This window comes from Rhinatrema bivittatum, chromosome 11 (assembly GCF_901001135.1).
Source record: "Rhinatrema bivittatum chromosome 11, aRhiBiv1.1, whole genome shotgun sequence".
Lineage (NCBI taxonomy): Eukaryota > Metazoa > Chordata > Amphibia > Gymnophiona > Rhinatrematidae > Rhinatrema > Rhinatrema bivittatum.
This window is the reverse complement of record NC_042625.1, coordinates 64,642,375-64,667,196: the sequence shown is the minus strand read 5'-3', so window position 1 is coordinate 64,667,196 and position 24,822 is coordinate 64,642,375. Positions and strand designations below refer to the sequence as shown.

The following is a 24,822-nucleotide window of genomic DNA, read 5'->3' as shown; positions in this document are numbered from 1 at the left end:
ACGTCAAGCAGCACTGTCTGAATTTTCAAGAAAACTCACCCAGTAAAAAGTGTTACTAGCTGAAATTTTTATGGGTATCATAAGGTTTGGAAGTAACCTGCACAGAGTGGCAGTTACTACCTTAAGCTTGTTGGACAGACTGGAAGGCCCATCTGGTCCTTTTCTGCCGTCGTTATGCCATATTAAAAGGCGTAGAAGTGCTTCTCCTTTTGCCACGTGCAATGGAAGAGTCTGAGGGCAGTTCTCCAATGCAAGGGAACTCTATACATATTCCTTGTGACCTTGGGCAAGTCACTCCACCCTCTATTGCCTCAGGTATGAACTTCAGGCTTGATTTACTAAAAGTTGTTGTTCATATTCTGGGTCTATAGGAAAATGCTTAGTAAATGACCCACTTAGATTGTGCGCCTTCTGGGGATAGGGAAATACCTACAGTACCTGAATGTAATCTGCTATGAAACATCACGAAAGACAAAATATAAATTTAAAACAAATAAGAGAAAGGAGAAATGTTTGGCTGACTGGCTAGCTGCTCACACTCCCCCTCAGTATGTCAGAATGTACAATACACAGCACACAGTTAGGAGGCTCCCAATAGCACCTGTTTTGGTGCTGAGTAACTCTCTATTTTATGCAGTAAGAAACATCCTCAGCACTTACCCTCTGGTCTGATATAACAGAGCATGAAATCCGTAAGTCCCCAGTGCTCTGACGGATGTTTCCTGGTGTTCATCTCATTGTCTTTTGCCAAAATAATTCATTACTCAATCTAAAATTATTTTCTTACAATATATATTATAAAAATCTCCAAGAGGGATCCAAGTTGGCTGCATGTTGAGGTCCCTGCGTTGAAGGTCCCTTCCTTTCCCTATTTTTCGCAATTTCTGGGGCGGTTTCCTTTTTCTTCTGATGGGTACAAAAGAAGAGTAAGGCCCGTCCCTACGAAACTGGTGCAGCGATATCAACTCCAACGGGTGTTCCTTCTAAGAGTTTCATTGAGCGGTCACTGGGCAGCGCAAAAGCTGAGGGTTTGCCTTCCCATGCCCCTGGCCTTGCTGTTTCCTTAACTCCAGAGCAGCGTCGCACTCCCCTGTAGCCCAGACTTTGAGAGGGAGCAAAGAGTACTGCAGTCATAGCCACGGACATCATGAGACAGACTGTGTTGGCATCGGAGGTGCCCCGAGTCTTGGAGCTGCAGGCAATCGCGAACGCAATGGCTTCTTTTGTTCCTGGTGGATCGGATGGGACTTTCCTGGCTCCTGCCCCGAGTTCTTAATTGGATGCTAGACTTCACCGACTACAGGAAGGGGACTTTGATTACGGAGGTATCCTCTTTTGCACTTTCTAAATGTCCTTTTTTTTTTTACTTGAGACCTACTAAGCTCTCCCTGTAGTTAGGTCAATATGTGGTGCAACAGCAAGGTTTTTCTACTACCTTGCAACAAACCCAAGAAAGGACTCTGGCTTTGGCACAAAAAGTAGATTTGCTGGATACAAAAATTACGGTACATCTATACCACATTCTGTCGAGACCACAGCCAAGGGTCAGCTCTTTTCGATTAATAAAGTGGAAAACCTGGAAAATGTGACAGGACGACAGAATTTACAGACTATAAGTTTTCCTAAACAACGTTTGATTTCTCCTATTGAAATGCTGAGAAATACCGGAGAATCTTATTCCTCCTGTATAAAAAGCTTACTATCTGCCCTTTAGCTAAAGTGATGCAGAGGCTGGGGTTTCACCCCGGTTTTTGAATCGGACTTCCTTTTCTAGGTTTGGACTCAGATTGAGATTATATACTGAGACTCTTTTATCATAATCAAGACATCCCTTTCTTTGGGGTTCCAAATATGTATTTTCCCAGATGTTGCAAAGGCAACTCAAATGAAGAGGCATAGATTTTAACACTCGGACCGGGTGCTCTACAGCTGGGAGCTTTGCTTTGGCTTAATTTCCAGCAAGTGTTTTGTAAAATACCAGGGGAATGAAATTTGTTATTTTTTAGCCTTCTCAGTGGGGTCATTTTTCTTAATGAAAGGCCAGGCCCAGATCAGTGCTTCCTCATCATTGGACCCAGGTGTCACTTGTGCCCTGTTTAATTTTCATACTAGAGTGTAACGAAGGTTAACCTCAATTTGGGGTTATTTATGTATTTTCTTCAGATTGTGGGGTATTGGACCCCTTCCCCCATTTTTGTGGCCCGATTTGACATGTACGCTAATTCTATTTTCTTTCTGGCGTATGTATTCTTAGATATGATTCATTTTCTTTCATGTTTCCCAACAAGTGTTTACTTGGATGTATAGAAAATTATATAAATAAAAAATTATATAAAAAAAAAATCTCCAAAAAATTCAAATGATATAACTGACTCTCAAAGATTTACAAGTCTAGGGTGTCCTGGCTTTCAGAATCCTGAAAATATGCTGCCAAATTTGGAGACAAAAAAAGTTACTTTAAAATGCAAATGCAGCTCTCTCCCGCCCAGTGAAAATGTGACTCCTCTTAGACTCCGCATGATATAAACATTTGCAGGCAGAAGCTGGGCTCTCAGTACCTAGTTCAGAGGCTCGTTGCCTCTCCAGTCCCTTCATGCAGCTCTTTAAATGGGAAGCAGCTGTGTTTCCTGCAGAGGGTTAGGTTGCAGTTTGGCGAATTGCTTTCTGGGTGACCCTGCCCAGAAGAGAAACACCTGTTGCAGACAGTTCCAGTAGTTGGAAGCATGTAGTTTAAGGGCAGTGACTGGGAAATGGGAGTGGCCTGGACAGCCCCAGCTGGCTACCAAGAAGGGGGTCTTATGGATCCGAAGCTTCCCAATGTTTAAAATGAACCCAGGCGCAGAGGGCTTCATGGTTAGGAAGTAGAATAAACCAAAACTGCTCAGAAGTACCACTGACAAAAATTTTTTAAAAAAAATCACATTTTAGAGAAAGAGCATATGGGCAGAGCAGAACCCAGGGAACAAACTTACAGAGCTGGGAGACGGTTAACACGTGATATGCCAGAACCTCACCCATCTGCACTCTCAACAGTTGGTATTTTAGGCACAGTATCCCTAATCCAGTACATTAGCAGAAGTTTCAGGTAGAGTATATCTAACTACAATCCTAATCAGCTACACTAACAGCAGCCATGTCTCAGCGTGATCTCTCGAAGTCCAACCCTAATCCCTTCTACTCCAATAGCAGCCGGCATCTAAGCATGATATTCCTGACTTCTAACTCTAATCCCTCCCACTAACAGCCAGTTTCAGTAAGATATCCCCAACCTCTCAAACTAATAGCAGCCCGAGTCTCAGCATAATCCAACCTAGTCCCCTACACTAGCAGCAGCCAGTGTTTCAGTAAGATATCCCCAACCTCTCAAACTAATAGCAGCCCGAGTCTCAGCATAATCCAACCTAGTCCCCTACACTAGCAGCAGCCAGTGTTTCAGTAAGATATCCCCAACCTCTCAAACTAATAGCAGCCCGAGTCTCAGCATAATCCAACCTAGTCCCCTACGCTAGCAGCAGCCAGTGTTTCAGTAAGATATCCCCAACCTCTCAAACTAATAGCAGCCCGAGTCTCAGCATAATCCAACCTAGTCCCCTACGCTAGCAGCAGCCAGTGTTTCAGTAAGATATCCCCAACCTCTCAAACTAATAGCAGCCAGAGCCTCAGCATGATCCAACCTAGTCCCCTACGCTAGCAGCAGCCAGTGTTTCAGTAAGATATCCCCAACCTCTCAAACTAATAGCAGCCCGAGTCTCAGCATAATCCAACCTAGTCCCCTACGCTAGCAGCAGCCAGTGTTTCAGTGTGATATCCCCAACCTCTCAAACTAATAGCAGCCAGAGCCTCAGCATATCCCTAATCCCAACGCAGCACCCTACACTAACAGCACAGCAGCTGGTGTCTCAGGCACAGAATCCCTCCCTTCAGCCAGAGCCTCGGGCTCTACATTTCTACCCCCGTCCCTAAGTTTCACCTTTTGCTCTCTCTGGCAGTAGGCAGGTATCTCCTGGGCGGCTCACTTTATCTCGTTTATGCCTCAGTTCTGCTCCTTGGGTCTGTGCGACTCCTATACAAGTTACTTTGGGATAATTTAGTTTGCAAACTTTGCAACCAATTTTCAAAGGGAAAGAAGTGCCTAGGGGAAAAGTGGCTTTCAGGGATTTGTATCAGCTTTTCCCTTCCAAACATGCCCTACTAGTTTTGAAAATGCAAAGCTACACACACTATAGCATTCCCCACCCCCTGGGAACACCTCCAGGCAATGTGGGTTAAAATACGCACATGGGGAGGCAGTTTTCAGACAGTTGGTTTTGCAGGTAAATAGACATTTATTGAGTAAATGGCTTTTGAAAATGGTCTCCTTCTCGCTCTATACGCATTCCCTTCAGTGCTCGATTTCCTCCCATAAGCTCAGTAAGGATGTTTCTGCTGTTAATTCCCAGCTCTCCCCTCTTTGCACCAGAACTTTCAGCAAACATCCAGTGCCAAATCTCGGCCTGCTTTGACATCTCTACCTGGAGCTTCCATTACCTTCTTAAATTTATTGAGTCAATAGTCAGACATAGCTGGCCAAGTATGTTAGCTGAATAAAACTTAGTGGCTGGGCGGCTCAATATAGCCAGATAAGTTTAAAGGTAGCCAAATAAGATAACCTGCTAACTTCAGACCTGCTCAACTGCAGGTCTAAAGTTATCCAGATATGTTTGAATATCGCAAATTATCGGGCTACGTTAGCTGAAGAAGTTGCTCCTCCCAGTTACGCCCCTGGAACCCTTCTTTTTTTGTCTGGCTAGAATTTAGCCAGATGAAGACTTATACGACTAAAATTTAGACAGAAAAGAGGTTGAGTAGATCAAAACTTACTATTTAGATGAATAACTAAGTTATCTAACTAGCTTTTGAATATCTACCTCACGAAGGCCAAGAGAAAACTTATCTTTCCTACCAAATCCTCTTCCACCTTCCCCCCTTTTACCATCACCCCCTTCTCTCTACTACTACTACTACTTAACATTTCCTTAGCGCTACTCGACGCACTATTTCCTACAAGCTTGCCTATTTTCATGACTTCTTTATCATCCCAAACCCCTCAGACCACAACCTTGGGGTCCATCTTCAGATCCTCTCTCCCCTTCTTTGCACACATCCAAAACTTTTTTTTTGTATAGCATGAATAAAAGTCATCCCTTCTTTTCTGAGCACACTATCAAATGCCTTATCCACTTTCTCACCACCCCACCCTTAAGACGTCTACAACCTGCTTCTCACATGCCCCCCCCCGCCCCAAATCATCTCTCTCCACTATAGTCTGTTTCAAATTCATATACGCAATTCTTTTCCTCCCATTGTTATCACCACCATGTAATCATTCATCCCAGGTCCCTACCCTGACGCCCTATTGCTTCTTCTGCTAATCTACAAGAGTTTGCGCTTTAGTTTTTCATTTCCTCTCTTATTTCCACCTACATCCTTCCTTGTGACCTCTCATTAACAGGCAAGCTACTCTGATCTGATCCCCTTCTCCTCCATCACTTGGCACCCTGCTTCACCGTATGCCTGGAATAACCTTCCTGTCCATCTTTAATTCCTGCCTAATTCTTTTCAAGGTTGCTTTTAAATCCTTGCTCTCCTCGATTATAACCTTGTTGACTTTAATCGTTTTATAAGTAACAAAAAACATTTCCTGAACCCTCCTTTGTTTTGTCCGTGTGCCTTGACTAGATTTGAAGCAAGGAGAGAAGGGACCGTTGCTTATGGTATCTGTAGAGTGCTGCTTGTGTCTATTAGAGCCACTGAAATGATAAGCAGTGGTAGACGTGGACAGGCCCATGAGAAGGGGAGAAATCCTAGCTGTCTGGTATTTTAAGGGGTAAAATTTCAAAGGGTATAAAGAAAGATGTTACACAGGTAGAATAACTTAATCTGGTTCTGTAGATTTTCATCCACCTAAAAGTATGTGCTTGCTTTCACAATATGCATACTGTATGTTTAATCTCACTAAAAGGCAGCCTTCATGGGTGGCCCATGGGAAGGAGGGGAGGGAATGGAAGGGGGAGGCAGGAGTTTCTGAATGTCGCTATTGGGTGTATGACAAAAGGTATATACTTACTGTTTATCCACCTAATAACCTAAATCTTCCAGATCAAGTTGGTTTGTGGGGGTTACAAAGTTTCTGCATTCTTTAATACACTGCCCTATTGAAAATTTACCTTTAAGAGGAGTTCAGACAGGTTCCCACACCATCTTCATTAACCCAAAGCCTCTATGGACTCAGCTTCTACCATACATACTAAGGCAATGTACACTGCAGCGTGCACATCCAGACTCACGGCACAGAAGGGTTACCCACTAATTGTGGTGGATCACAATGGCTTCTGTGGTCAGCATCTGTAAGTTCAGCAAAGTTATCATTCCCTCCAAGAATACTGCACAACCACAATCAGGAAAGAGACACATGTGCACACAAGCACATACAGAGATGGTAAGTGTAACACACCCAATAATTAAGGCACACACCCAGAAACCTTTGTATAGCATACAGCAATCAACAATCACAAATACATACAGAAATAGTGAATGGAACATAATTAATATACTCACAGAGAAACACTAACACTCAACAAAACCTCAAAAAAGCACATCCACTAGCACTGCCTGAAACACACATGAAGACCAGCACAGATTTCTTCAGCTCTCTGGCATTGTCTGTTTCTTATATTATCATTCTCTCTTGCTCTCACTGTCTCTCATCCTGACACTTGCTCCTATTGTCTTTTCATTTTTACTCAGAAAACGTTATTGGCCTTTTAGTCTGTACACGTATTACCAAAGTAATACATCATGTGGTTACAAATCCAATAGCAATAACAGTAAAAAAAAAAAAAAAAAAAAATTACAAAGTACAGAAGAACAATTAGGACAATTTTTGGATTCTCTTTCACTCTCTCATGCTGTCTCTCTCTGACTGTCTCTCCCCTCTCACATACTCCTGCTATCATTAGTTCCTCAGATTTATACTGGATGCGTTGTCATTGGAGAAAAGCGAAGGCTCAGACTCAACCCTTTTCTTCTCCCAAAACGCCCCTCTTAATAGCTTTCAAATGTTGGCAGTTTCTCATATGCATAGACACAGAGAACACAGGCATGCAAGCGCACACACACACATACACACAAGAGAGCTCTCTGGTTACATGCATACATACAGAACACAGCCATGCAAGCCCATACACACACAAAAGAGAGCTTTCTGGTTACATGCATACATACAGAACACAGCCATGCAAGCACACACACGCACACACACACAAAGAGAGCTCTCTGGTTACATGCATACATACAGAACACAACCATGCAAGCCCATACACACATACACACAAGAGCTCTCTGGTTACATGCATACACATATAGAACAGCCATGCAAGCCCATACACACAAGAGCTCTCTGGTTACATGCATACACATATAGAACAGCCATGCAAGCCCATACACACAAGAGCTCTCTGGTTACATGCATACACATATAGAACAGCCATGCAAGCCCATACACACAAGAGCTCTCTGGTTACATGCATACACATATAGAACAGCCATGCAAGCCCATACACACAAGAGCTCTCTGGTTACATGCATACACATATAGAACAGCCATGCAAGCGCACACACACAAGAGAACTTTGTTTACATGCATACATACAGAACACAGACATATGTTCTCATGAACACACAGAGCACAACCCTGCACAGCCACTTAAATACTCACACACAAACAGGATAACAGCTTTCATTTTTTCAGGCGGACACGGGCCCGTTGAGTTTAAGGTAGCTCGGAATAGCTCATGTTATCCTTTGACTAAACACACGCTTTGTTTTAGGAAGGGGATTTTTACTTCTACCCCCAGCTTGCCTCTTACTCAGACCCCAGGACGTTGCACCCTGGTAATGCCATGCCCAAGACCCCCAAGGCTACAGCGGAGCATGGACGGCGTTGCACAAACCCATTTGTATTTTAGACTACAAGAGTACATGAAAAGCTTCTCGTTCCTTACCCTGGGGATTTGCAGACATTCCTTCCTCTAGGGCTCAGCTCTTGGCCCCTTCCAAAGCTCAGGCAGAGTAACAGCAGCCAGAGAAGCCACAGTAAGGACCCGCTGGTCTTCCCCACGCTCATATCCCAGAGAAAAGTGAATTTCCATGCGCCTGGTTTCGCCTCCATCGCTTCCATGGGGCAGCTCCCGAACCCCATCGACTCCAAGAACAGGGACAAATCTTGATGTTTAATTCCTGATTTTTTTTTCAGCACACACGCGTACAAAAAAAAACAAAACAAACCAAAAAGTCTCGATTCAGATTCCCCCAGACGCAAAGAGCAGCAAAGCCCCTTCCACCACCAGCCCCCTGATGGACCCCCACATAATCCAGCAATGAAACTTTCCAGTCACCACACACACGGCTGTGGTCCCGTCTGTACCGCCAACTCCAAGGGCTGCAGCTGCAAGCAATAAAACCCGAGCAGTCCCAAATCTATTCGGAGAGTCCAATAATAAAAAAAAAAAAAAGCAACCTCAAAAGGGATCACCTCGAAGTCGTTTGTTCGCCTTTTATTTCTAGAAGCGGAGAGAAAGTTTGCTGCCCGCAGCTGCCGCGTTGCCTTAGCGGGGCTGGGATGTGACTGTGCAGCAGAGGGAGAGCAGAGCTGGAGCCTGGGCCGGAAGCAGCGTTCGCCTCAGCGCGCTCCTTGGCACGGGGCTCTCCCTCCCTCTCCCAGCACCAGTGACAGAAGGAAATTCCACATTTGTTACCTTGGGCTCAGGCCAGGCCCAGGGGATCACTTGCAAGGCACTTTTGACATCTTTACAATGTTTTCCGGTGTTCAGAAGAGGGAGGGAGGGAGGGAGGGAGATCTTTGGCTAACCGGGGAGTTCGCGCCCCTGCCCCCCCACTTTTCTGACTGTGAAAAAGGTGCCGCCCCCGTACGTTTAAGTGTAAATGAAGGGAGCAGTGGGGAAAGCTCTAGCTCCCAGCAGGTGCTGGGCTGACTTGGAGGGCAGAGGGGCACGGTCTCCTCTCTACCGTCCCAGCTCCTTTTGTTTTGAAAAGACAACGTTAATAGAGAACCATGAAAACAGCAGTGGCTTGTGAGGAACTGCAGAAGGCCCTTGTGAGAGCAGGAGACTGGGCATCTGACTGGCGGATGAACTTTAGCATGGAAAAGTGCAAAGTGATGCACGCCCAGGGAAAAATAATCCCAAGTGCGGGTACACGATGCTGGGTTCTGTATGGGACGTCACCAGCGCGGAAGAGGATCGTGGAGTTCTTGTGGACAATACATTGAAATCCTGGGCTCAGTCCGCGGTGGTGGTTAAAAAAGCGAATAAAGTGTTAGGGATGGAGAATAAAACAAATATCATCATATTGCCGGTGTATGGATCCAAGGTACAACTGCAGCTTGAGTATCAGATGCAGTTTCTGCTTACCCCATCTCAAACAGCACATAGCAGAACTAGAAAAAGGGGAATAAAAATGATGAAGGGAAGAGATGTCACCCTATGATGAGAGAGACTACACTGGTTAGGTCTCATCAGCTTGGAAAAAAAGATGACAGAGAGGACATGATAGAAGCTTATAAGATGACTGTGGGAGAAAAGTTAAATAAAAGATGATATACTAAAACAAAGGGACACTTCTTAAAACTAACAAGCATATTTAAAATCAATCACAGGATATCATTTGTTTATTCAATGTATAATAAAACTGTGGAAACTTGTTTCCAGAGGACATGGTCCAGCAGACTAGCATAAAAGGGGTTTGAACAAGTTCCTGGAGATAAAATACATAACACATTAGTAGCATTATTAGATTAAAAAAAAAAAAAGCTATTGTTAAACATTAGTCCTATCCCAGGGAACAAGTAAAAGGAAATACGTTTACTTTGTGGGATCTGCAGGGTAGTTGAGACCTGGACTGGCCACTGTCAGAGCCAGGAAGCTGGGCTTGCTGGACCTTGGTCTGACCCAGCATGGCATTTCTTATGTTTTTATGAGGTTGGGAGAGGCAGCTAAGCAGCTGTGTTTTGCCCTGGGCTCTTAGGTTCCACAGGGGAGAGGAACTCTCTCTTGCATGGGTGAAAGGCCAGTCAGGAAGATTCAGAGCCCTAGTCTATGGGGAGCTCGGGTAGTCTTCAGCCACTAAGTAACTTGGATACAAGAGGAGGAATTTCCTGTTTGTTTTTTTTTTTCCATCTGGATTTTGAGGAAGAAAGGGCCTTGTTGGGATTTAAGAAAAAACAATTGCAATGTGGGTCAGACCTAGGTCCATTGAGTCAATTCAGGTTGCAAATACCAGGCCGATCCCATAAAGTAGATCTAATGCCCTTTACTCTCTCCCAGAGATAGCAAAAGCTTTTTTTTAATCTGACTAGTAACGTGTTATAGACTTTTTATTTAAAAATGTTAATCACTGTCCAGATTTCAATAAATTGGCCATAGCAATGTACAAAATTAAAACATTAAGTTACAATACATAAAAACTAACCAAAGTAAACAATTCAACATGAAACATCAGCACAACTGGACAGCTATCATTACAATTCATTTCCAGCCATCCAGTTTTCTTACCCACCATCCTTCTACACCCCAGCAATCAGCAACCAGGTTTTTAATTTCCTACAAGACCTCATCAGTTCTTTCTCTTCCCTAATTTCAATCGGCATCTCGTTCCACTATACTGGGACTACTGAAGAAAAATCTGATTCTGCACTCTAATATGACAGAAAGCGCTCACCGAGGGCAATTGCTGACTCAATCTTAATGGGTGATTAGAGCATCTCCAAATCAACTGATTAGACAACTGCTAGGAATAAACCCCTCAGAATCAAACATTTAAATTACAATTTGATTTAATTGGTAGCCAATGTAGCCTCCTCCAAAGGGGAGCTGCAGCCTCCCTGCAGGAACTTATCCAAGCCTCTTTTAAACCCTGCGATGCTAGTGGCCTCTGTCACATCCTCCAGCAACAGATTCCACAGCTTGATTGAGCACAGAGTTACAAAGTCCTGCCTACAATTTGTTTTGAATCTGCTGGTATCATAGAGCGTCCTCTTATTTTAGTATTATCTGAAAGGGTAAATAACTTGTTCTTTATCTGTTCCAACCCACTCAGGATTTTACAAAACAAAAAAGCCTATGAGGGAATCAGTTGGGCTGCTAAATGATGGAGGGAGAAAAGGCAAGCTCAGGGAGGACAAGGAAATAGCAGAAAATCTGAATAACTCCTTTACCTCTGCCTTTACCAACGAGGATGTTGGGAATGTTACCACAGCCGAAACATTCTTTAATGGGGGAGATTCTGAACAACTGAAATATCTGTGAGAATGGAGGATGTAATAGGTCAGACTGAAACTAAAGAGCAGACCTTCATTTGTAGGTTAAAAAAAATATATATAAATAAATAAATTAGTGGATCTGTAGAATGGGGGTAGGGGAAGCAGATCTGGGCCTGGTGTGACCTGGGGGGGGGGGGGGGGCAGGGTGGAGCCAGGGCCAGCCTAAACTCTTTCAATCTCCCACACCCATGTGAACACACTTCCTCCTTATCCCGCTGATCTCCCATCCCCAGGCATTCTGCGCTTGCTGAGCACTGGTAAGCAAAGGATGGCATTGGCTATAGGTGTCAGTACTGCTGAGGGCTAGGGCTGGAGGATCACTGGGGTAAGGAGGAGAAGGGTAGAGAGGATGGGGCACGTTCTCTCTATCCTCCTCGCCCTAGGGATCCTAGTCCTCCATTCCCAGCTCCCCATCCCAGGAATGCCCCAGAGGTCCTTAGGCCCAAGATCTGACCCCTAATCCCTTGAGCTTCCCCCCAGAAAATTATTATCCTCTCCAGCAACTCCCCTCCTTTAGCCAGTAAGGCACAGACTGCTTCTACCCTGACTCAGCTGCTTTCTTCAGCTTTGGGGGCTGAGGGCACGTTGACAGGTACCACCCGCTCTCCTCAGCTTCCTTGGAGGAGTGGGGACAAAAAATTTGGTTTGCTCTTTGCCTCCTTGAGAGAGAAAGGGAGCAGCACCATAAGCTTTCCTTATTCACCCTTTCACTCTTTTCCTCATTCACACTTTAGTCCCTAGAAACCCTTAATCTTATACCTCACAGTATCTTCAAGCCCTTCATTGTGTCTCTCTCCCCCCCCCCCCCCCCCATCCACACAAGCCACAGCCCCTCTGCGCAGTTCACTCATTTTTGCCCTCTTACATCCCCTCACTCACTCTTACCCTTTCCTGCACCCTCTCTCCTTTTGCTCACTCTCTCCCTGCCCCAGTGTAGTCTTCCAGGGGCAGAGAAGATGGGATCCAGGACACCAGCATTAACAGCAGTAATCAGTAGAAGCAGCAGCAAGAGGGTTGACAGGCACTCACCCCATGTGGTCTTCAATATTTGCCACTCTCGCACACAGCTGCTTTAAGTTGTGCCAGGAGATTAGACAAAACTCACGGCGATGTTGCTGCCCGTCTCAGGATAAGCAGCACCAACATTCTCTACTCTGCTTCCTGCAGGAGCTAGGGGCCAGAAATGATCCATACCACCGCTGGCTCTGCTCCTATTCCACAGGGGAAAAGGAACGGATTGACCCTGCTAGCTCTATTCTGCTTCCTTGGGTTTCAGGGGGAAAAAAGGAGGCAAAATATTGTTCTGGGTTATTTTGCCACAAATTAAGACCTAGGTAACACATACAAAAGGGCATTGAATTTAGCACAAGTTTGAAAGATGTGAGCACTAATGCCACTTATCTGCCCATACTGCTCACAAGTTTCAAACTTGCACTGATTCACTCTTTTTTTGTCCCCTTTGGTCTGCAGTATCTGCCTCAGGACCACCTCCTCACTCCTGTTCCCTACAGATCAGGAGGGAATGCAGAACACCAAAGCTACTGTGGAAAAGGGGGGGGGGGTGGAGGAGGACTGGATTAGGGGACAGTTACTTTTCTCTGTGTGCTGCAGGTTCAATCCCTCCTCCCCTCCATGCTTCCTGGGTGGGAGGAGCTAGAACAGAACACCACTGCTGTTTTGCCTCTTAAGTCTGAAAAGACTGGCTAGAGCTATGTCACAGGGCCTTATGACTCTAGGGAAGATGCCATCCAGTCCTGTCGATTGGTTACTCTTAGCAGGGCTTACTTTCAGGCCGATTCAGTAAAGTCCGCGGGAGAGCGGGCAAACGCCTGTTCGCGCGATACAGTATTCAAATGAGTGCCGGCGGTAGAAACAGGCAAAAGGGCTCCTTTTTGACAGGAGCGGCAGCTGTCTGCAGGTTTGACAGCCGACGCTCAATTTTGCCGGCCTTGGTTCTCGAGCCCGCTGACAGCCATGGGCTCAGAAACCGGACGCCGGCAAAATTGAGCACCCGGTTTTCGACCCAACAGCTGCCGGCCTACTTCAATTTTTTTTTTCTTTTTTTTAAACTTTTTTTTTACTCTTCGGGACCTCCGACTTCATATCGCCATGATATTAAGTCAGAGGGTGCACAGAAAAGCAGTTTTTACGGTGCCGGAAGAAATTAGCACCTACCTTTGGGTAGGCACTAATTTCTGAAAGTAAAATGTGCGGCTTGGTTCTTAATTGCTTTCTGAGTTAGGGAATAAAATGAAGTTAAAGGGGGGCAAAGACCTAACTTGTGAATTCCCCTCAGTGGGAGGTATCTTTTCCTACAATCTGGTCCATCTCAAGCTGAAATCTGTGGACATACTGCTAACTAAGGGCAGCAAACATTAATTTTGGACTCAAAATAAGAAGCCATTGAGTTTGCCACCTCCTCAATATTTTTGCATCACATATTGCAGAAGAGAGACCAAACTATTAATGTGAAAGAGCTCCTGTGGTTTTATTATATGACTCCACAATTTTAGAGGCAAAGACGACTCATTTCCCTAAATTTCTTACTATATATAGATTGTTGATTACTTTACAATCTGTCTACAGGAGCTTGTGACTTCCTCCCCTTCCTTTCTAAACATTTTAATTCCCTTGGGTCTTCTGCAAACGATAGGGTTTTCTTATATTTAAATTACTTGAGGTTTAAGGGGGGACAATATTATTTATAACAGTGGAGAAATGACCATTCTATATTCCCATTTGCTTTGTTACCGAGCTTCTTAGAATGGGCATTGGATCCTGATGTAATTGCTCTAGAAAACAGGATACTGTGAGTTCTGCTTTAGAGTGGGTTACAGCTAGGCATGTTATCACAGGGATTTTTAAGGCACAAGCTATTGAAGATGACACTAAAAAAATGAGCCAGCCAACTGAGGTTGATAAGGTTTGAAAGGAAAATCTGATTGTCGAGGTCTCATGAAGGGAATGTCGTGACTAGAGATAGCTGCCTATAGAATAAAGCCTAATTCAGCCAGCAATTTTAAAAGTTCTTAGGCTGAACTAGCAGTAGAATCAGCTATATGCATATTAAAGTCCCCTAAAAGGAGAATGTTTTTATATTGCAAACATTTCTGATAATTGCAGAAATTCTGGTAAGACAGCTGCCCAAGGGGCTCTCTATATAAGAACATAAGAAATTGCCATATTGGGTGAGACCAAAAAAGGTCCAGCAAGCCCAGCTTCCTGTTTCCAGAGGAGGCCAAACTAGGCCACAAGTACCTGGCAAGTACCAAAACACTAAGTAGATCCCACACTACTGATGCCAGTAATAGCAGTGGTTATTCCCTAAGTCAACTTGATTAATAGATAATGGACTTCTCCAAGAACTTGTCTAAACCTTTTTTTAAACCCCGCTACACTAACTGCATTATCCACAGCCTCTGGCAACAAATTCCAGAGCTTAATTGTGCATTGAGTGAAAAAGAATTTACCCTGATTAGTTTTAAATGTGCTACTTGCTAACTTCATAGAGTACCCTCTAGTCCTATTATCCGAAAGAGTAAATAACCGATTCACATTTACCCATGCTCGACTACTCATGATTTTAAAGACCTCTTATCATATCCCCCCCTCAGCCATCTCTGCTCTAAGCTGAATAGCCCTAACCTCTTTAGCCTTTCCACATAGGGGAGGTGTTCCATCCCCTTTATCATTTTAGTCACCCTTTTCTATCTCTTCTCCATCACAACTATATCTTTTTTTGAGATGCGACAACCAGCATTGTACACTATTCAAGGTGCGGTCTCAGCATGGAGCGATACAGCGGCATTATGACATTTTCCATTTTATTAACCATTCCCTTCCTAATAATTCCTAACACTGTTTGTCTGCTCAGTGTGCTGCAGCAGTCAAAAAAGCAATTTCAATGTATTATCCACTATGATGCCTAGATCTTTTTCCTAGGTGGTAGCTCCTAAGATGGAACTTAATCCATACTGTAGTTACACTTATTTTTCCCTATATGCGTCACATTAAAATTTTCATCTGCCATTTGGATGCCCAATCTTCCAGTCTTGCAAGGTCCTCCTGCAATTCATCACGATTTGCTTGTGATTTAACTACTCTGAATAAATTTTGTATCTGCATATTCGATTACCTCACTCGTCGCTTCCTTTCCAGATCAGTTATAAATATATTAAAGAGCACACGTCCCTGAGGTACTCCACTATTTACCCATTTCCACTGAGAAAAATTGACCATTTAATTCTACCTGCTTTCCTGTATTTTAACCAGTTTGTAATCCAGAAGAACACCATCTCCTATCCCATGACTTTTTTTAGTTTCCTTAGAAGCCAATCATGAGGGACTTTGACAAACACCTTCTGAAAATCCAAATACCCTGCATTTACCATCTCACCTTGATATTAACCCCCTTCAAAAAAAAATGAAGTGGATTTGTGAGGCTGCATCAGCTGACCAATTCCGCAACCATAGCTGATGTCTGGCCGCCACTACCAAAGCCGCCACTCTGGCTGAAGAACGGACCAAATGGCAGCTATGGGTTCCAAAACTGCTCTGGAATTTACCCCTGAATCATCCACCTCCTGAGAGAGAAGCAGACAAGAATGCGGCACAAGAGCGAAACAGGAAGCAATCTGCAAGGTCATTGCCATCGTGTCAAGGCCTGCTTAAGATTAGATTCAATCTGCTTATAATGCACATCCTGCAAGGCCGCTCCGACTTCCATTGGGATAGTCATCCATTTAGATATGGCACAGACAAGCGCATCCACTTTGGGGAAAATGCAAATGCTCTCGCAGCTGAATCCAGAGGGTATTAGCCATCCAATGCCTGACCCCTTTGAGGCATTCCATTGAAGATCAATCAATTCTTGAATGGCATCTGTAACAGGAAAAAAGCAAAAGGCTTTACACAAGGAGACCAAAGTGGGATTCTTCGACTGACAGAATCCACCCCAGGCACTCCCAGTATCTTCACTGTCTGGGACATCAGGGCCAGAAGTTCATCTCTATGAAAGAACCGTAGCATGGTTCAATATAGCTCCAAACCAAGAGGAATTGCACCATCTTCCAAGGACTCAGGATCCACCTAATCATCCATGCCATCCGGGTCCCCAACGGGTATACCCAGGGTGAACAGAGGTTAAGTCACGGCGCATAACTGTAAGACTGGAAGAGGGAGGGGCCACACCTGAACAAAGGCTTGTAAACCCTGCAAAAACTCCACCCAAGAAAAAGCAGCCGGATCCAGACCAAGCCCAGAGTGTGCAGGAGCGGGCCCAACTAACTGCCATCTCCTGTGGAGGAGCCAGTCAAGGGAGTACAGAGATCTGGTGCACTGCCAGCCAAAACCATAACCAGGCCATCAGCAGAACGAGGGGATCCAGGTTTAGCAAAATCCAAGGAAGACAACTCTGCCTGAGCATCTGAACAGCACTGACATGTTATGAGACAGGTCAGGCCGAGAAGCCCTAATATGACAGCAACACAAAGAGAAAGGCGCTTAGGTTTCTTGTTTACCAGTGCCATGAGCGGCAGTAATTACGCATTCAAAAGGCTCGTGCTCAAAAAGTTAAGTGCACAAATTATAGGCACCCCAGCAATAAGCACTGGAAGATGCATACACCACTAGTGTGCTCCACTGGAGCGTATCACCATGCTCAAAAAAGTTATGCCTAGCATGGAGCACACAATGTCCTATAGAGGGTAGAAAGCATGCACAAGAGCATGCAAAGATATCACCATGGCCTACCGCATGGCGTGCAGAGAAAAGCCTACCGCAGGGCCTAGCTCACTTCTCCTAACCCCAACAGGAGAGGGACTGTGCATAGAGCACTGATACTGAAGGAAGGCCTAAAAGCCCCATCTCTGTAGGTAAAAGTTTTTTGTTTTTTTTTTTAACTTACCAGAGCTCAGCACTTACCAGCTGAGTAGAGAGACTGTCTCTGGCTGCGGGGAACCCATCTGCAGTCACCACCGCACTCTGCCTTCTGCACCCGCTGCCTTTCAACTGTATAAGCAATTAAGTCCACGCCGGGAACTGGTTACCGGACCAAGGAAATCACCTCAGGAATTTTTAGTTGGGGGAGGGACCTTTAGGTATCACAGGAGAGCGGAGCTTTCATTTTCTCAATATAAATTTCTCCTTTCAAATTTCACAGCTATCCCCATAGGGAGATGCACGTCCACCATCTGCTGGAGACTGAGTACACTGGAAGATTGGGGTCACTGCAGGAGTATATATATTGTGACGTCAGCTTGCTCCCAACTCCATCTGCTGGCAGGGAAGCATAACCCACTGGTCTTGAGTCCATCTGTCTACACGTTAGGAAATGGAGGAATTCAAGGCAGCCTGGGATAAGCAGAGGATTATTAGTTACAAAGAATCAGGATTTCTCCGCTCGGGATACATCACCCCAGGAGCAGTACAGGACTGCAAGGCTGTATGCTGGGTAGGTTTAGGGTCAGTCTTCCAATTAGCCAGCCCCCTGCTATGCAGGTTGAGCCCTTGGATTCTGGGGGTCAGTAGGTCTTTACTGCAGTACAGTACATCATGGTTGGATTATGTAGGCAGGACCAAGGCTGAGCTCGAGTATTGAGTACAGAGACAGGACTGAATAGATATAGACAAGCTGGAAGTGGGCAGGGACTAGAACTAGGAACAAGCTAGTGCAAGACAATACACAGGCAAGGCAGGGAAATGGCAGGAAAGAACTAGACAAGGCAAATAAGGATAAGACCGGACAAGAACTAGAGAAGAGAACACAGAAGAACACAAAGGCCCGAAGGCCACTAGGCATAAGGCCTGGAGGCAGTAAAGCAAGGAGAGGTCACAGATCAAGCAGCAAGGTAAGATCCGGGCCGAAGGCCACAGGGTAAGGCAAGGCCGAGAGTAGCCACATAGCAAGGTAAGAAATGAGAACAAGCCCAGAGGCCACATAGGAGGATGCAAGATAGCAGAAGGTCAGAGGACAATGCAAGGAGCAAGAATGCCCATAGAACAAGGAACAGCAGGCAGGTCAAAAAGCCAAGGGCAATTCCATAAAGAGACAAGGGTGAAGTGGCAAGGCTGTGTTACACAGGACTTGAGCTTGGGTGTGGGTACAGGCAAGGCTGGAAATGAAGCTCGCTGAGGTTCCCTGGTGGAGAAGATGATGCACCACAGGCCAGTGAGGAGGCAGCTTGAATAGCTCCAAACCCAGCTCACTAGAGGCCTCAGCTGGTGAGGTGTGGTAGTCTATAATCAGGGCACAGTGAGACTGCATGGCAGGTGAAATCATGACAGTAACCAGGCCTGGAGGCAGTGTTAATTAACTGCTCTGAACTAAGCATTGCTGCAGCATGAAGTAGCAGCGTAGGAGCTAGTTTAGCTGAGATTTATCATCAACCCAGAATGTTATAGGCTGATTTCTGGAGTAGTTTGGGCTTGTTCTGGTAAGAAATTTTTCTGGCCAGTAGTCACTACCCTAATTGTGCTGCTTGGGAAACCTACGTTAGGAGTGGGTTGAGAAGCAGTTTTTTCACTTGCAGGAATTTTAAACCCTTGTAGCTAGTAGTAGTGGTGCCTGGCTGTGCTGGGAATTCCTGTCAGGCAAAACTAGAATCAGAAGCAGGTTGTTTCTTTAGCTTTTACAAAGTCTGGATTGTGCTTTTCCCCAGCTGAAGGTACAGGAACAGTTTTTATAGGTAAATACGAAGTGTCTTGGGAGGCAGCAATGGCATTGCTGTTGCAGTTCAAGCTAACCTGGCTAGTTGTGGATTCTGGATATGTTGGAGATTTCACTGCTTCTCAACTGTTTGTCCTGAGATTTTTTACTTTTGGTCTTAGCAAGTTGCATGCTAGTAGTGTCTGGTTTCTGTGAAGTGAAAGGCATCTTAGAAGCCCCACAGTTGGTACAGGTGTCTGGACAATGAGGGCTAGCAGATAGGCATTTGTTGCACTTCCACGTGGTAGGGCTAAACGGTGACTCCATGAAGAGGCGTGAAGTGGAAAGGCTGGAGCTTAGGTGTGGTGCAAGCATTGAGGAGGAGCTCGGCAAGGCTGGGAATGAAACTTGCTAAGATCCCCTGATGGAGAGGAGGCGGCCAGTGAGAAGATGGCTTGGATAGTTCTGAACTGAGCTCGCTGGAGGCCTCTGCTGGTCAGGAGTCCTAGTTAGTATCAGAGCACAGCGAGTCTGCACTGCAGATGAAATCATGACAAAAAAAAAAGAGTAGATAGAAGACAGATCAACTAAGGCCTATAGCAATACAACAGGAAATAAATTTGGAACAGTAACAGAACATGACAGGCAAAAGACTTATCATCCCAACTGCAAGTCTATATCCCAGCTGCCAGTCAGTGCATGACTGTCTGCAATATCTCTTCCTCTTTTGTCAGTCACCACCATGTTTTAGATGAGCATGCACGATCCCCCCCAAAGTTCACTCTAGCATCCATCTTTGCCACAACAGACAAGATGGGACTTACAGTCCTCATCTGCCATCATACTCTCTCATGACACAGAGCCACTAAGCTTCCCTGTCAGAGACCAACAGGAGGTTCTGGTATTTTCATACCTAAAAATCTATAAATACATTTTAGGTTGCTTAAGATTCCTTCCCATCCTTCAGGTTCTCTGTCTCTAGCTGTAATTGTGTTGAACGTTTCTCGACAATACAGAAAGAGCTGTGTGCACACAGAGAGACAGAGGGCTAGCTGATAACTGAAAGTGAGCAAGAGAGGGGGTGCTGGTTCAGAGACAGAAGAGGGCTGACAGGGAGAGAAGGAGCAGCCAGGATAGAGAGAAACAGCATGGGCTCACCAAGAAAAATACAAAGCATCAGTGAGACAGTAGGAGAGGACAGAGCTGGGAAGAAAATAAGTGAGCTGAAGTAGAGGCTAGCTGGCATAACCTCACTAGACATTTTTCTATGATCTCCCCCAAATCTTGCTGCTTCATTGCTTGGGTATCAAACGTAACTTACATTTTTATACCACACATGAAACAGAGACTATGAGCCCAGTGGGAGGGATTTAGCGACTGACATTGGGATCTAGGGATGATCTTATGTGCATCTCTACTTTTTCATATTACATAGGAGTATATGAAAACAAAACAAGGGCTGTACAGACTTACAGGGTTAAGCCATCAGGAAGCGGGTCCTAGGGTTCCTCCAGCCTATTCATTTATGGTGGGTGAAAAAGTTTCTGCCTATATGGCTCAGTGCTCTTAATTTCATTTTCCCTATGGACAGTGTGAAGTGGCAAGAAAATCTCTTGGTGTTTTATTGGACAGGCATCATCCTTTAAAGCAACATCTCCTGGAAAGAGAAGACTTCTTGTAATCAGCATAAGTGGTCAAAAGCTCCCTACACCATCACTGCTCCCCTTGTGAAAAAGCATGCTAGAGAGGGAAGGAAGCTTTATAATGAACATCCTTTTATTAGCTTAAACTCCTCCCACTACAAGGTTTGACCTTACAAAAATGGAGGCAGATTAGTAAGACAAGAGCTGGTTTTCCATCAATCCTTCAACACTCGCTTGCCCATTGAGCCATAGTACAATATACCCTTCCTACAGAGAGGAACAAAAATACCCACATCTCCCCCTAAAAGTGCTATGCAGTGTCTTTACAACAGAAGGGGACCAAATGGTGGAGCTGCTTAAGGGGTGGGGAGGTTGCATGTGGTTTGGGGGGACAGATCATTTAAATCTTAAAAAAAATAAAAAAAGCAGTTCGACTGGGTCAAAATCTGCCTAGCAGTGCAATTATTCTCTTTCCCCTACTAAAAATGGATTTTCTACTCATTTTAGGCAAAAGAATCATTTGTGAGGTGATACCATAGTGATATCAATGACATTAAAAGGTAGTGAATCACCAGCCCCCATCTGCTCCCTTCCTCTATTTTGTTCTTCTAGTCCAGAAAACAGTGCAATCATTTGTAATCACACACTGTACAGCTACACTGGTGTGGTAAAAACTGTGCGTTTTGACAACCTCGCCTCTTCACAAATATTAAAAAAAACAGGAGTTTAAGCCCCAAACCACAACTCACTATAATCCAGCCAGATCTATATCAGTCAGGATGGACCAATGTTAGCACAAATAGTGCAAAACCAGCTATCAAAAATACTAGATGTTCACTTGGATACCTTTGCTGGATTCAATCCCAATATGAATGTTTGAGACCCCAGTAACCAAAAGCCTACTAGTGCAATCACTGACTACAGCAATGGCTGCTATAAGACTCATAGGCACTCAAGAATTCCCACAAAGGACCCAGGCCACATTCAATTTAGCAGCAACAAGCTAGAGGAATTTACAGAGGGAAGGGATTCCAGCTTTACATTTGCTGCAGGGCAAGAGCAGTCTAAGTCTCCTTGTATTTCAGTAACAGGCTGGTGCCAAGCTCCTTGTCATTCAGTAGATAGGGTAGAGGTGGTTCCAGCCTTGAACTTCAATTCTGGGGGTATGGTCCAGGTAGCTCCAGGCTGTAATTTAGTAACTCGAGTGGCCCTGGGCTCCTTGCACTTTGATAGGCTGGGTCTGGATGGCCTGTCATAGGTTGCTTGCAATTCAATAGCTGGGACTGTAGAAGAGATCCCCACTCAGGAGGCGTCTCTTGAATTCAGTCCAGAGAAGATGCCTTTCACGGACTGCTCCTTTCATGAAGCCACGGTTCTCCTGGGCTCTTCTGGACAGGTATGGCAGCACTTCATTCACTGGTCCATAGGGTACATATTTATACACAGGATATCCAGCTTGACCTGCCACACACAGAAAGCCACAAGTCAAAATTATTTATGGAGGAAGCATATGTGCTAGATAGGTGTTTAAGACAATAAAATAGATCATTACTATTTAACCTGTTTCCTGTCTATGCAAAAATGTAGCTTTCACCTGCTAATTTTCTCCAATTTCTACCAGACCAGTCCAGAACTGTTTTGTTGACATTACTGCATTTAGGGCACTGTGCCCCCTGCAGCTTTTCAGTATTTCTGTATCAAAGCATACAAAACAAAACACAAAAATTTACTCCCTCAATGAGAAGAGTTGAAGATGGACCCTAACTTAATCTGATCCCCCTTAACAGATGAGGGTCTTGACTAAGGAAACCTCGAGACCCAATTCCAGTAAAATAGCTGGAATTAAGGAACTAAGTTCCTCTCTTCTAAAGAGGCAGAATACTTTGGGGTCATCCCCATCCGCAACATGAGGGTCTGAACTAATACTCAGAGCAGGGTCTTCATTTAAATCCCCCTCCGGCCAGGACTTGTCCGGGATAGGAAAAGAGCCATGCTCAGAATCATCTGAAAAAGAAAAAATTGTCTGATCTGGACCCTGACAAAGGGGACGCTTTGGAGCTGACCCCACTCCCAAATCCGTGGGACTAACCCTTTTTGAGGAACGTGGCCTTAACCTCTGTTTAGATGAGACACTTATGTCTCTTATGAAATTTCTTAGATTTGTAAGCTTTGCAAAGAAAACGAAGAAAATCCCCTGAAAAGGCAGAAGAAGAATCTGAAATCTCCTCCAGGCTTTCAGCCGATAAATATGGCCCTGTTTCACGTGGCTTGTCTCTCTCTCTCCCCCCCCCCCCCCAGGGACCGCCGGCTGCGGCGACAGCGGAGGCGGGTCAGAAGCACCCTGAATAGCTTGTGTCACCACCCTCAGAGTAGGCAGGAGTGCCTCAGTTCCCGCACTGCAGTGAAAAGAGTCCGGGGCAGGAGAGCAGCTGGGCCGAGGTTTTGGGGCTGCGCAAAGTGGCCGAGTCCCTATTTATTTATTTTTTTTTTTTTAAAAAGGGAAACTTGATGAGCCTTCCCCTCCGGGGAGACAGGATGAACGGAGACTCTTCCCTGTAGAGACGCGCGCGCATCTCCAGAAGCGCGGCAGGCCGCGTGGCATTATAAAGAAAAAATGGCGCGAAATAAAAGGTATGAAAAACTAAAAAACTAAAAGAAACCCCGGCAAAAAACAAAGGCACGGGCCCACCGAACACCAAAAGGTAAGTAAACAATTCGGCTGTCAAGAATTATTTTTATTTATTTATTACCTGGCCAAAATGCCGCAGCCTCCAGGAGCTGCTCCAAGTAGGGTGAGTGAGCCGGGACCCCCGGTATCACCCCTGCCAGGAGTGGTTGCTGGGTACAAAACCTGCCCAACTCCGGCAGCCTCAAAAACCAGGAGGGATAGTCCTCCCAGGAGTTGGCAACCTCCCGGGAGGCAGTGAAACGGCTGTGAAGAAAACACACACTTTTTTTTTTTATAACTTAAATGAAAAGAACAGACTGCAGGGGTTAGGGACGTCCACCTCTGCTGGGAGACAGAGAAATACTGATTGGCTGCAGGTGGCGCTCCAGGGTATACATCAGAGTCATTAGAATGTTCTCTGTCTCCCCCTCTGCTGGGAGAGAGAGAAATACTGATTGGCTGCAGGTGGTGCTCCAGGGTATACGTCAGAGTCATTAGAATGTTCTCTGCCTCCCCCTCTGCTGGGAGAGAGAGAAATACTGATTGGCTGCAGGTGGTGCTCCAGGGTATACGTCAGAGTCATTAGAATGTTCTCTGCCTCCCCCTCTGCTGGGAGAGAGAGAAATACTGATTGGCTGCAGGTGGTGCTCCAGGGTATACGTCAGAGTCATTAGAATGTTCTCTGTCTCCCCCTCTGCTGGGAGAGAGAGAAATACTGATTGGCTGCAGGTGGTGCTCCAGGGTATACGTCAGAGTCATTAGAATGTTCTCTGCCTCCCCCTCTGCTGGATTGGTGACATTACCCAGGGTCTGGACTGATCCAGGTACGTACAGGGAATACCTTTTTAAAATGTACCTGAAGCAGAAAGTCTGCAAGGGAGTTGGTTGGACTGTTATATGATGGAGAGGTTTAAAGGGGCACTTAGGGAAGATAAGGCCATCGCGGAAAGATTAAACGATTTCTTTGCTTCGGTGTTTACTGAAGAGGATGTTTGGGAGATACAATTTCGAAGATGGTTTTCAAGGGTGATGATTCATATGAACTAAACCAAATCACGATGAACCTGGAAGATGTGGTAGGCAGATTGGCAAACTGAAGAGTAGTAAGTTACCTGAACCAGATGGCATACACCCCAGGGCTCTGAAAGAACTAAAACAATAAAAATTTCAGACCTATCATTAAAATCATCCATTGTACCTAAAGACTAGAATATGACCAATGTAACCCTGATATTTAAAGAGGGCTCCAGGGGGTGATCCAGGAAACTATAGACTGGTGAAACTGACTTCAGTGCCGGGAAAAATCATGGAAACTGTTACAAAAAATAAAATCAAAGCATTTAAACAGACATGGTTTGATGGGACACAGCCAGCATGGATTTATCCAAGGGAAGTCTTGCTTCACAAATATCCTACATTTTTTGAAGGGGTGAATAAATATGTGGACAAAGGTGAACCGGTAGATGTGGTGGTGTACTTGGATTTTCAG

General features: G+C 45.0%; 2 protein-coding genes across 2 annotated transcripts in view; both read right to left on the bottom strand.

The window, feature by feature from the left end:
- The window catches only part of SCARF2 (scavenger receptor class F member 2), a 187,677-nt gene extending 178,867 nt beyond the window's left edge, over nucleotides 1-8,810 (bottom strand). The window contains 1 exon segment of the mRNA XM_029619839.1: nucleotides 8,043-8,810. Within this exon segment, the coding sequence (XP_029475699.1) occupies nucleotides 8,043-8,239 (197 nt within the window). The 5' untranslated portion in view covers nucleotides 8,240-8,810.
- An 11,965-nt stretch (nucleotides 8,811-20,775) lies between these two features.
- Nucleotides 20,776-24,822, bottom strand: part of LOC115100895 (proline dehydrogenase 1, mitochondrial-like) — a 55,366-nt gene continuing 51,319 nt past the window's right edge. Inside the window, exon 13 of the mRNA XM_029619954.1 lies at nucleotides 20,776-22,126. Coding sequence (XP_029475814.1) covers nucleotides 21,936-22,126 — 191 coding nt within the window. The 3' untranslated portion in view covers nucleotides 20,776-21,935. The remainder of the gene's footprint in view (nucleotides 22,127-24,822) is intronic.